At 37.3% G+C, this 18,157-nt stretch overlaps 1 protein-coding gene across 5 annotated transcripts in view; it reads left to right on the forward strand.

Annotated features, from left to right (window-relative positions):
• Dip-B (Dipeptidase B) overlaps nt 1-18,157 on the forward strand; it is a 64,842-nt gene that overhangs the window by 35,823 nt on the left and 10,862 nt on the right. For 3 of the 5 annotated variants that reach the window (XM_069822798.1, XM_069822799.1, XM_069822802.1), the window contains 4 exons: nt 1,511-1,606; nt 6,314-6,440; nt 9,809-9,874; nt 17,799-17,911. In XM_069822798.1, the coding sequence (XP_069678899.1) occupies nt 1,511-1,606; nt 6,314-6,440; nt 9,809-9,874; nt 17,799-17,911 (402 nt within the window). The remainder of the gene's footprint in view (nt 1-1,510; nt 1,607-6,313; nt 6,441-9,808; nt 9,875-17,798; nt 17,912-18,157) is intronic. The other 2 variants (XM_069822801.1, XM_069822803.1) reach the window with 1 other exon arrangement.

The raw sequence follows: 18,157 nt of genomic DNA on the forward strand, positions 1-18,157 counted from the left end.
GTTTGCTTGTCACTTGGTCCTGCCTAGCTTTCAAATTACTTGTGACATGATTTGTAAAGGAGCATTTGCAACTTGATCTACAGGAAAGTAAATTTTTATGGAAAAATTGTATATTTTTTTTATTTCTGTAACAGAAAAAGTTGTTGTTTTCTAATGCCAGGCATTTGACAATGAAGTCATTTGACCTCTTGCACTCCAATATTTTTCAAAGATATTATCATGACCAGCCACTGAAGCACAGATTTTGAGGTGTTCCGAATCCATTTCTTGGTTTGAATTGCACAATGGGCAGTTAGGGGACTGATATATTCCAATTCTATGCAGGTGTTTGGCCAAACAATCATGGCCTGTTGCCAATCTAAATGCAGCTACAGACGATTTTCGTGGTAAATCGGGAATTAACTGTGGATTTTGATGCCGAGAGTTCCATTTTTTCCCTTGGGATTGTGTTATTAAATTTTGTTTGTTGAAGTCTAAGTATGTAGATTTAATAAATCTTTTCACAGAGTAATATGTAGATTTAGTAACAGGTCTGTAAGTAGCAGTGCTGCCCTTCTTTGCTAAAGCATCCGCATTCTCATTTCCCAGGATTCCACAATGGGATGGTATCCATTGGAATACAATTCTTTTATTGAGTGATGTTAATTGAGAGAGCATTTTAGTTATTTCTGCTGTTTGAGATGAAGGTGTGTGTTTAGAGACTATTGATAGAGTAGCTGCTTTGGAGCCTGACAATATAACTGCATTCCTAAATTTATTGATGTGGCATAGAAGATTCCTGAGACTTTCCCTTATTGCAATGATTTCGCCATCAAAACTTGTTGTTCCATATCCAAGAGATCTATAAAGTGAGAAGAGACAGCACGTAACACCTGCACTGGTATCTGTCGGATACAGGGGGGAGAGCCATTAATCCTTCCCATTGAAGGCTTTAAGGAGCCAACCTGGACAAATACCCAATGTCCCATCCCTACCTTCCCATGGTGCAGCTGTTAGTAAACGTAATTTTACAAGCTGAACTAAAGGGAGGGGCTACTCATCAATTAGCACTGGTCAGCTTGATGAGTTAATGACTGAATTTGGTATAATTTTCCTCTAACCAATACCTAATTCCCTCTTTACCCTTTCATATCCAGTCCTCTGACTGAACTCTTACTTTCTTCGACCCCGACGGCATTAGAGCATTCGAGGCCTAGGGGTTCATTTCACTTTCCTTCCTCCTCTTTCTACTTTTCTGTTCCTAGTGCTGACCTGCTATGGCACTAAAATCGTCCTCCAGTGGCTTAAGGAGGGAAAGCTGGTGATCAACAAGATCTCCCAGCTAGGTCCAATGGACCCGTCGACCAACAGCAGGTGTGGTCCTCCAGACATTCTGGGGGTTGTGTGTGAATGAAGTAGCCACCAAAACATTAAAATATGGTGCTCACTTAAATCGGCTACAACTTGCCATTTTTCACTCCAATATGAAATGAGTAACAGAAAAAGTAAATTGCATTTTGTTTATTTTCAGATGAGGGAACTTGCAGAGAAGGCGGTGAACCCGCATCTCATGACGATTGCTACATTAACTGGACACGCTGTGCTTACTGTGGGAGCGGGCTATTCAGTAAGTTTCCAACTTTCACATTTTGAGTAGAGTAATGTTGCATTGTAATGTATTTGAGTCTCAGTGTTCACTAGTGAAAGGTATTGATATATAGTTAACCTGAACCTTTCTTACAAACAAAAGTGAAAGCAATTAATATGGAAAAGAGTGTGTTGTTGGACAAATAGTTGCTGTATGTTTGGCGTTAAAAAGTTTATCTGTATTCGTCCACCACTTTGGAGTAGTGGTCAGCATGCCTGACTGCAAAACTAGTGGCCTGGGATCGAATCCTGGTCGGGACATGTTGCCTAGCTGAAGTTTTTCTCAACTCATTAAGAGCAAATGCTGGGTAACTTTCGGTGCTGGACCCCAGGCTCGCTTCACTGTTGTCATCACCGTAATCTTCATCCATCTTACCTATTTCCAAACTCAAGTCATCCTACCATAGGGGACAAACAGAATCCGACCTAATTTGTGCCCCAACAGGCTCTTCATCACAATTGCCAGAAAAGTAGACAGATGCACAAATGGCTTCACGCCAGTTTGCGTGACATTAACAAAATAAATAATTATAACAGATAAAAATTCAATTTTGATCAAATTAAATATTGGTCAGTGATGAAAGTACCTTAAGGGTTGTCCAGCAAAGATATTTAGTAGGTATGGTGAATACATTGAGAGATAATTTTTAATAATAAACAATAATGTAACTTTATTGTTTCAACAATAATCACTTTCTATAATTGAGTTTAAACATTCCCGTCAACAATGGGATTTCCACTCCACACAGCAACACAGTATTCGTTATTGCACTCCACAGGCGACAATGACAATTCACTTGGATTATTGGGAACATCAATGTACTACTAATCTTAACTAATGTTCACAAAGCACTATTTAGAAAACAGAACTGTTAAGTTCTCAGTTCACAGTTCGTTGCCTTGGCTAGTTCTTCTAGCTCATTCACTCAAGTTCGCAGTTATATCGAACCCAAGCCTTCTAGAAACAGTCCACTGCACTCGAACTCAAGTCTTCCAACTGCGTTGCTTCTGCCTGGACCCTCGCACAGCTGCGGACACACTCAAGTCGAACTCCGGTCTCGAAGCTGGCTTCACTGCTACACAAGACTGACTGGCTTGCTGCCCAAAAACTAACTCTCTTCTCCTCGCGACCTTTATTTATTACTAAATTACGCGTCCTCGTCTTTTCGATTTCCAGACGGTTCGCTACAACAACCGGCTCGTGTAGCTTGTCGAAATTTCCAGCTCCCCCTGCTGGCCAGCCTTCCTTTACGTCCGTCGCAGTCAGTTTTCTTCCCCTCTCCCTTCGTCACGTGCCGCTCCGCCTCCTCGTGCCCCCTCTCTTCTGCCGGACGCGCACGAAGTTCCCCGAAGCGGCCAGGAACGCCGAGAGTATTCGGCCTGCCGTCACAATATGCTGCCATAAGAAATTGGGTTGTGGAATTTGAGAGAGAACAGATGTCAGAGATGAACACTGTGTTGCAAGGCCTGTTTGTGTAACCACTCTAGAAAATATTTGTGAATTGCAGAAGGTATTCCACTTGCTGTCTTGCTTTTCATATTATATCGGTACCAGTGTTATAATTACAGTATTGTTGATTTGAAAGTGTTTGATAGTCTTCAGTTATATTTGCTTTTTGAATTGTTAAAAATATTTATTTCTTCCGCTGTTAAAATCTACTGACTTGAATGTTTCTTGCTTGTCACAGCAAAATCTTAATAAAAGAAAGTAGCCCCACCCAGAGATCTGATTGGAGGACTATTTCGCCTCTGGATTTATATTTTACTTTGGGAGACATCATGAATGTTTTTATAGGCCACGTAGTGTTATCTGGGTTAGACCATGTTGTCGTGTCCCAGGTTGCAGTCCCAGGATCGACGGACTCCCTTCGAAGATGTAGGTTGTACGTAATTCTTGAAGTAGCGGCGACGACCCCAGATGTTGGAAGATGAGTTGAGTTGAAGAAATAAATAGAAGGATTACTGTGCTAGCTCACGTTTATTAACAGTTCCAATTATATCAGGTCGAAATGATAGCCGAAGCTTAGTCACAGAATTTAAGTCACTAAATGAGAACAGATACAAAGTTACAAAATGTTAAAGATACAAAATGTTAAAGATACAAAGTTACAAAATGTTAAAGATACAAAGTTACAAAATGTTAAAGATACAAAGTTACAAAATGTTGAAGATACAAAGTTACAAAATGTTAAAGATACACGGTTACAGAATGTTAAAGATACAAAGTTACAAAATGTTGAAGATACAAAGTTACAAAATGTTAAAGATACAAAGTTACAAAATGTTAAAGATACACGGTTACAGAATGTTAGCGTCGACTAGCACAGATTGCGCGTCAGAAACACAGAATACGCAAGTGAGCGAGGAAACACAGAAATCACAAATGAGCAAGGGGTCCGGGCGAGTCAAAACTTATATAGGGAACAACAGTCATTGAGGGGGGAACACATGTTGTGCTGGCGTCCCTCACGCGTTGAGTTATGTGACATGGTACATGTTCCCTTCAAAACATAAGAATTGTGAACAACAATTAGGGCATACAAATCCGGATAAATTATGACTAGCCCAGCCCATCTGTGAGCTGTGAGGCAGCTTGAATTACCATTTAAGTTACTTTCAAAGCCTTTTCAAAGTTTCTGTACAAAAGCTGAAATACTTTTCAAAACATGTGAATGCTCCTTAGAATTGTCACTCCCAGTCTGTCCGTTTTCCATTTGTCATCATAAATGTCTGTCACACTAAAACGATATTTCACTTGAAATGTTCCAGCTCGGAATAAAAGTCAAATATATTACCCTACAACATAGAACCAGTGACATTTAATGTACAAAAAGAGACAACTATTCTAAACCTTAGACACTGAGGTCACTTTCTGAGGTATTCACTACAATGTGAAGGCAACCTATTTTGTTAACACAGCACAATTTTTAGAGGAAGATGTACAAATATGAATCTTATTTCAATAACTGACCTTGACCTCTGACCCCAATTAAATTTTTAACATACACATGCACACTTTTGTACTTCAATTTAATTTTTAATTTTTGACATCCCAACCAGGCAGACTTGTGAGAATACATTTTCATGCTTTTCTTGAAAATCCCGTGTTCGGATTTTTCAAACTAACTTTGAATTATTATAAAAAGGTAACTTCATTCCTTATCTTACCTTATCTCTACCAGGTTAAATAAATAAATCTAATCTAATCTAATCTAATCATTCTACTCAATCGTCTATATAAAAGAATAGCATAATGTTGCCCTTCACATTTCGTGGAGGCTGTTAGTTTGTACATTTCTGTAGATCAATGTTTCTGAACCTTTTTAAAACCATGGCCTGGTAAATTCTTTTGAAGGCATCAGTTTCAACGATTCTTAAGTCCTGTATATCTTGTACATCTTATATTTTGAAGTAATCTTTTTAAAACAGCAATCCCACATTATCTGCGGGATCTGTACCTGTGGTTTTATTTATCCAAAATTAACCTCAGCAACATTTTTTTATTGTATTTCAGCTCCTAGTGTCTTAATCTGAAACGATTTTATAGAAAACCTTGAATTTAGTCACATCCTGTATTCATAGACTGGTAATATCAATCTCCAACATTGTGCTTATCAGAGGTCTGCATCGGACGTTTTTGCTCGAGTGCCAAGTAGTTCATAGCATAATCCAATAGGTAGTGCACATGCATGATGGGTAAAATTGTCACGAGCGATAAATCCTTGAACGGTATAAGCCGAGCGTTAGACATTTGTTCTTGTTACAGTGATGAACTGTGTAGTAACATCATAGATGTTTATCATTTCAAAACTTTGCAGTATTTAACTAACCTCTCCATAGTACAACTACAAAACTTGCTTTAAAATGTAATATAAATGTTTTTTTTTTTTTTTTTTCCACACAGGAGTGATTTTGTTTTTACCACATCTGATGTAATTATTATAAACAGAGAACACTATCACGATAATGCAAGAACTGTATCAAGTTTTCTAGTAATAATAATAATAATAATAATAATAATAATAATAATAATCTCTGATAATTAGTGTATCAATTTTTGCATCTGTAACAGTTGTGCAGCATGATTATTCGTTTTATTATATTTTTGTGACGTTATCTCTGTACTAATATTGTTATTAATCTACTGCTATATCAATAATATTTTGTAAAACATTTCTACATTGTCGCAGTATATAGGCAGAACACTATGTATGGACCTATCATATTATATATGTGGTAAATCAAATATTGAATAATTATTAATTAGCAATAATAACTGTATATCGAAGTTTTTCATACTATTTTATTTATAACTTCATGTTCCTGTTTTGGTACGTTCCATTGACTGTTCCATTAAACGTTTGTCATAAACACAGAAAATAAAGCCTTATTTTTACCGTGTGAGCAAAACATACATGTATCTTATCTGTCGCCTTCCATACAAGATAAGACATGTCAGTGAGATGACCTTGTACTGTGCTTCTATATATTACGAGCGTATCATGACCGATCTTATCTCACTCGAGGGTGCGACACTCGACCGAGTTCAAGCGAGCGATTTAACTCCAATGCAGCTCTCTGGTGCGTAACATGTTTCGTGAAACTACTTATAAATTTACAGCTAAACAATCCACCAACCAACAAATGACAAACATCCTTATGTATTCATGCCTTTTCTTGTTTCTAGATAGTGATGGACAATGGGCCCGCAAGGAAAGCTTCACATGCACAGCTTTTGCAAGCTGCAGGCGAGGAGCTGGGAGATATGCTGGAGATCAGTACCATTCGCAGAGAGGACATTGCGTTCCATAAAGGTGAGTTGAACTGTATCTAGAGTAGAGTTGATATATGTCCGGGATTTTATCGAGATCTCCATGCTGGCTTCTCGAAAATAGGTAAATGTCCTGAACAAGAAAAAAGTAATTACTGTTTGCTTTCTTTTTACACAATTTCATTATCTTCAACTAACCATACCCGTGCACTCTGCTGCACCCGTTAGAAATAAATATAAAGTAATTACATAATTAAAATAGGACGTTTGATCCAGGGAACATTCGTGTTTGATAGAAGGATAAATCGTTTAATATGTTACTTAATTTAAATTGTATTTAAATAATTAAAATGCGATTATTTTGGTCCAGAGACACTCATTTGGTGCAATGACAATTCCTTTAACATGTTTGTTAATTGTTATTACATGCAACCATAGTTTAATGAAGATTGACATTTCATTTAGTAATTAATTAGCTTCCGATATTACTTCATACAAACACAGAAACATTCTCTGTAGGCTATGTTTAATAGCTTTCGATTGTTGTTGTCCAAGGCCCCTTATAGACGATGTCACTTGTTTTTATTTCATTACAGTGCCTTAGATGGCGTTGTTATCTTAATTTTAAAACCCATTTATCTCATTAAATATCAGTCCTATCAAAATTATGTATAGAATAAAACTTATCGGAAATCATTTTTAAAGAAACTTTTGTTATGTAACATTTTTCATGAAAATTAATAATAAGGGAGATATTTTGATTTATTTAATTCAACCCCCCTTACAATCCCCCTTTTAAATAAGGTATTTTGAATGCTTTATATCCTAAAATCTAAGTTACAACGAACTTAATTTATATTCCAATTTTCATAAAAATTGGTTCAGCCATTATCGCATGAAAAGGTAACAAACATCCAGACAGACAGACAGACAAACAAAAATTAAAAAAAAGCGATATTCGGTTTCAGGATGGTTAATTATACATGTTGGGACCAATTATTTTTGGAAAAGCGAAAATTACCAGAAAAATTTTGGCTACAGATTTATTATTAGTATAGATTTATGCGCACAGCTGCTCAAAAGGGTTAAAAATAATGAACTTGATGAATATATAGACCTACAACATTCGATTTAAATTAACAATTCTACTACATTCATATTGAATTCATTCAAAATACCCCTCATTTCTCGTGAAAAACAACTGAATAGACTAGAGTGGGCTATAGTGGACTTTATGTTGTCAGCAAACAGCTGGATACATTAAGAAGATTGATTGATATTGAATGAAACGTCTGTTTCATTCATTGGTACAGTATGTCAAGGACAAAGAATTTGCTGAAGTTTTGGTACAGTTATTGTTTTCGGTATTACCACAGTATAAGTATTAATGCAGTAAAGAAACTTGACCATTTTTCCTGCCAGACTAGACAGGCTAGTGATCCAAGCAGCAGATAAGTAACAGTACTGAAAAAGTCAGCTGTGATGATACAGAAGCAAAAGATTTCTTAGACGAATGAGGGGATTCTGAAAGGACCTTATTGTTCAGCTGTAAATTGCAGCAACAACAAAGAACGAAATCCAGAATTGCATTTTGTTCACTTTCCCCAAAGATCCAGAAAAATTCATGCATTTGTTTTATTTTTGATATGTGTTATTAATGTGGTTAAGTTTGGGGTTTTCAAATTTTTATTTGGTTTTATTTTTGTGTTAAATTCTGTTGTAATGATTTCAGATGAAGAAAAAATTGGTTGTAAATAGTTTGGTGAGAGAACCTAGTAGTAAAAATGCAAAATATTTGGGTGCAAATTGTTGTCTATGCATGGGACAGTCAGTAAGAACTCATTAATTAAAACTGCTACAACTGAGCAAGTTGGCTTAGACGGTAACATGTGAGACTTGCAGTTGCAAATCCCTATAGTTGAGTTTTTCATGGTTTTCCTCAGTCACGAAGGCAAATGTCGAATTGTAAATTGGCGTTATATGGTCAAATTTACGAATATTGCAGATGAAGTGGACACACACATTATGAACACTGTAGTCTTTCAATTAAATTGACAGTTATATTTGTCAAGAGAGAATCCCAGTAATCAAAATAGAATATCACTAATATTGATAAAACAGAAAATTATGACTTTAAAGGTTGTGTTTTGTTTTATATCCCACATATAAATTTGTTGTGTTACTAAGCAATTTTGATTGAAACTTTTTCAACTTTATTAATAAGTATTTAATGAATTTCAATCTTAAGGCATATAAACTTACAAATGTTTATTTGCTATTTAATAACAATATATGAACGTTTTCGCCGTTTAGGGCATCTTCAGATATAACAAAACATATTATCTGGACCTATAATAACATATTATGCAAATAACAAGGAAAATAGAGAACAATATATGTGGTACATGAAATTCATGAGCTTTATGTAGATATAACATGAAACAGGATGAATATTGAGATAATCTTTGAATTTGAACTTAGACTGGACGAATATTTTATTTTAATTTACAATTCATTTTAATATATCAATATGCCTGGTAATTATTAATAAGTATTTAATGAATTTGAATCTTAAGGCATATAAAATAAAAATAAAATATTCGTCCAGTCTAAGTTCAAATTCAAAGATTATCTCAATATTCATCCTGTTTCATGTTATATCTACATAAAGCTCATGAATTTCATGTACCACATATATTGTTCTCTATTTTCCTTGTTATTTGCATAATATGTTATTATAGGTCCAGATAATATGTTTTGTTATATCTGAAGATGCCCTAAACGGCGAAAACGTTCATATATTGTTATTAAATAGCAAATAAACATTTGCAAGTTTATATGCCTTAAGATTGAAATTCATTAAATACTTATTAATAATTACCAGGCATATTGATATATTAAAATGAATTGTAAATTTTTCAACTTTTCCTGTTTGCAACACTGACAATGTGTTTCTGTTGCTCCCAAAGACGTAGTTTTTAGGGTAAGTGTATTTAAGAGTACAGCTTTTTTTTTTTTTAAGTACTTTGATTTTTTAGTTGTAGGTTATTTTATATTTACTACACCATGAAAAACAAGACATTAATGTATTTTTGCCACTTTTTCATTTTACACATTTTAAAAATAAAAGCAGCGTCCCAGATTAAATATGGGAACCCTAACCCAGGGAGTGGTTCTTGGTGAATGGTTTCAGTAAGTTGTTGACACGTGTTGCTGGTTCTGTCTGCTGCATGTTGATTGTACTAAATGCTGAAATTCTGGGTTATTGAGGATGCAAAAATGTGTGACGGATCTGTAGCATGCAACCATTGAGAATTTATGCAAATAACGATGATATAAAATATTTATGCTAAAGAAAATTATTTTACGAAATACTTTGTAAAACCATCTTGAAAGTGAGGTGTGGTTCAGTTTGTTCTAGCAATGCCGGAGTGCTGGTTTTATTAGAAAAAAGTGACACCACTGATGACAGCGAAGGTACGTCACTGCATGCGGCAAAAAATTGGGTGTTTGCCTGGGGTGAAACGTGGATAAAAAATAAAAACAAGAGTATATTGGGGAATTGTCAATGTACTGCTTCAGTAGAAGTGGGTGAAGATAAAGGAAAATTATGTCCCTTGTTAGATACCATCAAGGCATATGGGGACATGGAGGTAGAGGTGCTTTCAAGATCTCGGTACTAAAGTAAGGCTTAGAAATTCAGAACTAAAATCCATTTTATCTAGCCTTCTGGCCTCCAGAGTCTAAATCATTCAATACTGTTGGCAGAATCTTAGTTAAATGCAGTGGTTTTCAAATGCAAAATATTCAGAAAAGGAACTTGTTGTAGATTGAACTTCCTCTTACAATGTTATGCATACTGAATGTTCATTTCAAATTGTGTCATGACGTCACTGTTATGAGTCAGCAATTTGAAGCGAGTTTCAGCTTTTATATCAGAGAAGTTGCCTATTAATCAAGGCGTTCAATCTGAACTTGAAAACATGTACGGTAAAACTTGAATGTCGTAGTAACAGATGGCGGTCTGTACGGTCTGTGTGCTACCATAACCTCTTTCGAACTGTGTTTTGCGCGGGAAGTCGTACGCAGGGTATTTGTTATCTTCGGTTGCGTATGGCAAAATTCCACAACACAAATCAAATGCTCCGTGTCCATGTTGACCGTCCAAGTTAATGTCAACAAATACTGTATGTAAGTAATTGTCTTAACCCTCTCCCCATATCCCGTCAGTACGTGTTTCCAAACAGTTCACATTCCTGCCACTACTGGCGTTACCGTACGTATCGGTAAGTGCTCTTCAGAATGAACATCGTACTTGCTAGGCAACTTCTCTGGCACATAGGTAATACGCCTCTGCGGAAGTGTAGGAAGATTGAATTCTCTAAGCTCATCAACTAGCTACATGACGGCATACAGCGAGCCACGACACACTTTGAACTGAACACACAGTACTGAGTGTTAAAAAAACTGGCATTCAATGTTTTGAGAGGCGCTAGTATTCATCAAAACAAGAAAACAAATTCTGATAAACATGGGTCCTAAAATTAATAATATCTTCCGAGATATGAGTACTTGTTCATCAACATCATTGGAGATGCTCAATGTGATTTACATTAAAAAAAAAATAAACATTCATTATCCTGAGAGGTGGTAGTATAAAGTCTAATAAACACGGGTCCTAAAATTAAATTTTGTACGAAACTGAAATTGGGATTGCAAGAACAGCATATATACTAATGTAAGCTCTTTGCTTCTTTCTTTTTTTTGGGGTAGAAATCTGGTTAGCTGATTGTTGGATTCTTCAGCATGCTGTAACAGACTTCATCACGCCTTTACTAACCTGATTCCTTTCTCCTTGTTAAACATGTGGTGAAATTCATTACTTTGCAGTGGTCATTGTTCTCAATTCAGAAGGACGTGATTGTGGATTGGAGAGGAGGGAAAACTTTTACCTATTGGTAGGGATGGTGAGCGATAAAATGCGGACTTACTGTAAATGCTTCTGCTTTTGTATTTCCATTTTTCACGACTTATATATACTTTCTTAATGAATTCTGAAGTAGATGTACCTATGATCGGATGCTGATATGTCCGACGATACATGCCAGTTTGAAACTAGGTTCTCAGCTTGGTAATTTTTTAGTCCCTAGCATTATGCTGATAGCTTTTCTTATCTGTGAAGTAGAAAAGTTGGTTCCTTACCTTTGTTAAGAATATTTAGGTCACTATAAATATATACAGATGGCTCAAACTAGCAAGCTGTCTCGTTCGTGCAGGCGCATAGAGCACTTCTCCCCTACCACTGTCCGCCTACTGCTGTGCACTGGGGACTAGAACGGTACAGCTCAGTTCTAATAACAATTGAGAAGGCTGTATTCTGTGTAATAATGTTTCTATATGTGGCTGTCGTTTGTGATAGAAGTATTTGTTGTATTATAATGAGTAGTGCATTATCGGGCAAAGTTCTCCATAGTCAAACGCTATAATCTATAATTTGGGCACATATAACTAGAACAATGATGGAATATTTAGGTCAATCATATATTATACTAATGAATATACTTTTGTAATTAGAAAATAAATCATTAACACCAATAACATTAAACGAATTATTATGTATTACAACAATGCTCAATATATTATAAGGAGGATGCAACTTGAATACATTGCCAGGAAGTCAAGTTTTCAGATAATATGACTATACAGAGGTATCAGAGCGTAGGTGGGCCCCCTTCTTTAGCTGTATTACCTCTCCTCTCCAGGCAGCTTCCTAGCTTGAGCTATCTGTACAATGTCCTGAGTCTCCCTATGGGGAGCATAGGGTCACATTTAGGTCAGTACTTACCAGATATTCTGCCTCTTGGATTGATGTCACTGCTTCCTCACAGCACATAGTGAGCATTGGCATCAGTCCCTGAGATGATCTCCTTGCCCGTCTCATTGCAATAGGCGATTAATCTTCTCACTGTCTCTGATGGTGATTGGATTCATCATATGGAAAGTATGCAGATGAGACAATAAGGTTCTCTTTTGCCCCTCCTCCCTCTGTTAATGATATTTTAATTGTTGTCACATCCCTGAATATCTCTGATTGAAATTTTGGCTGATAAGTATATCTATTATCAGACAGTACATCTCACTTGATGATATGTGTCAGAGGAAGAACAGTTGTCAGCCTCAGTAGCGTAGTTGGTATAGCGCTGGCCTTCTATGCTCGAGGTTGCGGGTTCGATCTCGGCTCAGGTCAGTGGCATTTAAATGTGTTTAAATGCGACAGGCTCATGTCAGTAGATTTACTGGCATGTAAAAGATCTCCTGCGAGACAAAATTCTAGCACACGGCGATGCTGATATAACCTCTGCAGTTGCGAGCGTTGTTAAATAAACCATAACTATTTTAAGAACAATTGTTTGTATGCATCTGAAGTCTGATTAGTGGAATATGTAGCTAATTGGCGATGCATGCATTGGAGGGGGGAAAGGCACTGGACACCCTACTCCTTATCTCCTGGTCTAGTTGCATCATAAGTGATGCCTTGTTGGTGTTACTTATGAGGTTCAAACCTGTCTTTGGACAGTTGACTAAACAATAACATCCCTGGAACAGAACTTCATTTGGAGCAAAGCATTAATCTAGTTTCTAACATAAATGCAAGTCCTTGGATTTTCGGTATTGGGGTTATAGAGTAAGCCCCCAGTACAGTTAACTCCCCTGATAGAGCCCTTGTATATCTAAGGTTCTTGAATGAGAGATTTGTTTATGTTTTCCTCAGATAGCTTCTTGCTCAATACGGGAGAAATTGCTGTAGTAAAATTATTTGTACTATTTTCACGGTTGCCTTGTTACAATACTTACCTTAGACAGTACTTGGTCTCTTATGATGAAGCCTCCCCAGAAGTCCTGATATAATGGACACTGGAGCATCCTTATTCTCAGCTGCTCCTCCTGTTCTCTCTGGGCTGGATAGGATCTTAAAGAGACCCTTGTCCACACCGGTAAAGGCAGTCAGGCCACTATTGGTAATTTTAGCATCTAATTTTTGGCGAATCAAAAAGATTAGTCACCATCCCATAGAATCACATTGCCTGTTGACTACTTTCCAGTGCTGTGTATGGAGCCTCTGGTTAAGCAGTTGTATACATTTAAGGAACACTTTGGGATCGCTAGTTGTTAAATCCTGGGTCCTAACTGCCACCTTAACTGGCTTAGAAAGGTCTTTAGACTCCACCACCTTTAGGACATGGCTGGCCCTAAGTTGAACTCATTGAGATTTTTCTGGAGCCAATTGCAGAAGTCCAGATTCTCACAGTACTAGTAGATCCAGGCCGCATCCTGAAGTGAAAACGTCCTGAGAAGAAGTAGAGATTTTCCTAGCACCTCGTCTATCCCCCTCAGGATCATCACCTGAACATGCTTAATATGTTTTTCTTTTCTTCTTTTTTACAATATCACATTTAATGTTCCGAGATAAGTTATATTGCTTAATCACATACAATTTTATTTTCACCCTGAAACGTATCTATTTGTTGAACTGAATCAATAAAATACAAACATTTATTGTCATAAAGGCCCGTTCACAATGAAAATTAAACATAAGCATTGGCATAAACATTACTGTAAGATGTTAACATGAAAGTTTGCAAACTCGAAACTTTCATGCTTATGCTTACGTGATTTGCAAACAGAACACAATCGTGGAGCACTGAAATATACGACAGAATATGAGGAAATGACGTCGTTGTTATGTTTCCATGGTTACCAAGTATGTTTGCTGTTATGTTTATGTTCCTATCGTGAATGATGGTATGACTTCTTGATTTTACTGTAACGTTAAGTTAATGCTTCCATTATGTTTAATTTTCATTGTGAATGAGCCTTAAGTGTTTATGAATTAACGTTTTCGTCTTTGCCTTTTTTTCTTTGGTATCATCAGATTAATATATAGAAACAATATCTCTTACATGGTGGTAAGTATATATAACTGTAGTATAAAAATACGTACATACTAAGTAACTTATAGTTTCAGTCATGTACTAACTGCATCCAGACAAATTTAATTACGCATAATTGTCAATAGGGTGATCATGAAAAGATAAAGGAGTGCAGACTTTCAGTGAAGATCCGAAAAACAACTCTTTGATTAATAATAGAAGAGGGATATCATCCTCAGAGTGGACCAATGCTATAAAGATGTCCACAAACATGGCAGCAGTACGATCCGTGCCAGTCATTCCTTCCAAGATCAAAACTGTCGCATGTTTTGAGCATGTTTTGGATTATTGCCCTAAAGGAGGACTACCGAGGAACAATCGCCACCATAAAGTAAGAAGCTCCATCGCAATCACTCTTCAGAAGGCAAAGTGGGAGGTTTACGAAGAAGTGCACTGCTTGGCTGAGAATGGGTCAACGAGAAGAGCAGACATTATAGCCATCGATCGCCGGAATCAAAGAAGCCTCATTCTTGACCCCACTGTCCGTTTTGAGAAGGATGATCAACAAGCCAATAACGTTAACGATGAAAAGAAGTCTATTTACAATCCCTGTATTCCTCACTTTAGTGAGAGATAAAAAATGAATATTAATACATGGGAAGTGAAAGGACTCTAGGTGCTAGAGGAACTTCATTTAAGTTAACCAAAACCATTCTCCTTTCTCTTACTTGCTTACTTATGGCTTTTAAGGAACCCGGAGGTTCATTGCCTCTACAATCATATCCCACCTCCCTCAAATCCATTTTAATACTATCCTCTCATCTATGTCTCGGCCTCCCCAAAGGTCTTTCTTCCCTCTGGCCTCCCAACTAACATTCTATATGCATTTCTGGATTCGCCATATATGCTACATGTCTTGCCCATCTCAAACGTCTGGATTTAATGTTCCTAATTATGTCAGGTGAAGAATACAATGCGTGCAGTTCTGTGTTGTGTAACTTTCTCCATTCTTCTGTAACGTCATCCCTCTTAGCCCTAAAAATTTTTCTAAGCATCTTATTCTCAAACACCCTTAACCTCTGTTCCTCTCTCAAAGTGAGAGTCCAAGTTTCATAACCATAAAGAACAACTGGTGATATAAATTCTAACTTTCAGATTTTTTGAGAGTGGACTGGATGATAAAAGCTTTTCAACCGAATAATAATAGGCATTTCCCATATATATTTTGCGTTTAATTTCCTCCAGTGTCATTTATATTTGTTACTGTTGCTCCAAGATATTTGAATGTCGCTGCCCAGTTACCGTCACTGTTTTTGTTCGTCTATTTTCAATTTCTCCATATAAATACGGTCCTATTATGAAATGTGATGTAAAATCACACCAGACAGTAACCTCGATATCATGTAATCCTTGCTGTAAAATTGTCTTCGGATTATCTTCTGCCCATTTCCTGCAATTATGAGTGTTAACACTTCCATTCAATTCGAAATGTGCCTCATCTGTCCATTTCTCAATCCATGTAACATTCGATATCTTCTCAATGCATATGCATATTGTGTATTGCATTCTAAACAGTAATGGTACCTATATGAAACCGAACTGCTGATATGTACAGAAAATACAACTGTTTCAAAATGGGAACTTACTTTTGAGATAACCTTATAATGTACATACACTGTCATATGTGGAGCATTCTAGTGGAGTGGTTGGCGCAGCTTATAACATTACATTGAATGACATTTTAATCATTCTCAGTAATCCGGCACTCATAGCATGTAGGCTTTCACGACCGACATCAATGGAAGGATTTTCCGGGCTGAGAGGCCATGATGTACTGGTGGTGTTGCTACCAGATGTTTCATCTACTGCTGTGGCAGATGTGGGCAAAGTGATCTCAACGTACCAGGGGCATATGTGCCTACATTTACCTCGCTATTAAAGTAGATGAAACATCTGGTAGCAACACTACCAGTAGACCATGCGATGAAAGATTAATGGAACGGAGAAAAATTCCCTCCGGCGCCGGGATTTGAACCCGGGTTTTCAGCTCTACGTGCTGATGCTTTATCCACTAAGCCACACCGGATACAACCCCGGCGTCGGACAGAATTGTCTCTGATTGAGTTCCAACTCTTGGGGTCCCTCTAGTGGCCGCCCTCTGCACTACGTCATAGATGTCTATGATGACGCAGAATATCTGCATGGAAATATCATATGTACTTCGGTACATTGAAATAATATATGATATGCGTAAATCACGAAGTGATTTAACACGGCGCTTATTCTGTCGGATCCCGGCCAACTAGTCACTCATAATGAGTGCACCTCAGCACATGTATGGACTTCGGTCCTATGTTCATAGACATCTATGACGTAGTGCAGAGGGCGGCCACTAGAGGGAACCCAAGAGTTGGAACTCAGAGACAGTTCTGTCCGACGCCGGGGTTGTATCCGGTGTGGCTTAGTGGATAAAGCATCAGCACGTAGAGCTGAAAACCCGGGTTCCAACTCTTGGGTTCCCTCTAGTGGATGCCCTCTGCACTACGTCATAGATGTCTATGAATGTAGGACTGAAGTCCACACATGTGCTGGAGGCGCCGGAGGGAATTTTTCTCCGTTCCATTACTCTTTCATCATATGATGACGCAGAATATTTGCATGGAAATATCATATGTACTTCGGTACATTAAAATAATATATATGATATGCGTAAATCACTTCTTGATTTAAGATGGCGCTTATTCCGTCGGATCCCGGCCAACTAGTTACTCATAATGAGTGCACCTCAGCACATGTGTGGACTTTAGTCCTACGTTCATAGACATCTATGACTTAGTGCAGAGGGTGGCCACTAGAGGGAACCCAAGAGTTGGAACTTAAACTGAGACGATTCTGTCCGACGCCGGGGTGGGTATCCGGTGTGGCTTAGTGGATAAAGCATCAGCACATAGAGCTGAAAACCCGGGTTCAAATCCTGGCACCGGAGAGAATTTTTCTCCGTTCCATTACTCTTTCATTGTATGATGACGCAGACTATCTGCATGGAAATATCATATGTACTTCAGTACATTAAAATAATATATAGAGTAGACCATGGCCTCTCTGCCCGGAAAATGCATGCCCTAGTCTGCTGTAATGTTATAAGATAAGAAGTGAAAGTACAAGGATCTCTTGTAGAACTTATCAAAACAAAACAAAATGATTTGGTCTTATGAAGAGGATGGCAAGAGGCAGATTGCTGAAAAAAGTGTATGAACGGAGTCTAATGGAAAACAAGAAGAGGGAAGACCAAAATGAGGAATAATTAGAACAATGAGAAAAAAGGGAATTGAAATATTGGGCATGGGAGAATAGAGAAGAATCCTGAAAATGGGTGCAGGAAGATTTCTTAGAACATTGCAAAACCTGACAATAAATAAATAAATTGTTTTGATATTTCGGTTAATATTAATGATATTTCTGGTTTTAAGGAAAGGGAATGTTTGATGACATATACCAAGCTAACAATCTTCCATCTTCTCGAACACCTCGTGGGCATCAAGGTCCAGCTGGATTCCTGATTCTGGTTTCTGGACTCGATAAGGTAAGAGAATGCATATGATCTTTTATCAGTATTCTTCTGTATGCATAAAATACATAGTGATTTATATAGAACGAACACATTTCTTTCATTAATTGTTTCAAAACGAATTGTGCTAGCGACAACTTATTATACCTAAAATGTAGAGGAATTTTGGGAGATTATTTACCTCTATAGCAAATGTCGTCCGGCGTTGTCAAATCCGGAGATCTCGGTGGCCACAGGTTCCTGGAAATTATTCGGTCGTCA

The sequence above is a fragment of the Periplaneta americana genome, chromosome 4 (genome assembly GCF_040183065.1).
Source record: "Periplaneta americana isolate PAMFEO1 chromosome 4, P.americana_PAMFEO1_priV1, whole genome shotgun sequence".
Taxonomy (NCBI): domain Eukaryota; kingdom Metazoa; phylum Arthropoda; class Insecta; order Blattodea; family Blattidae; genus Periplaneta; species Periplaneta americana.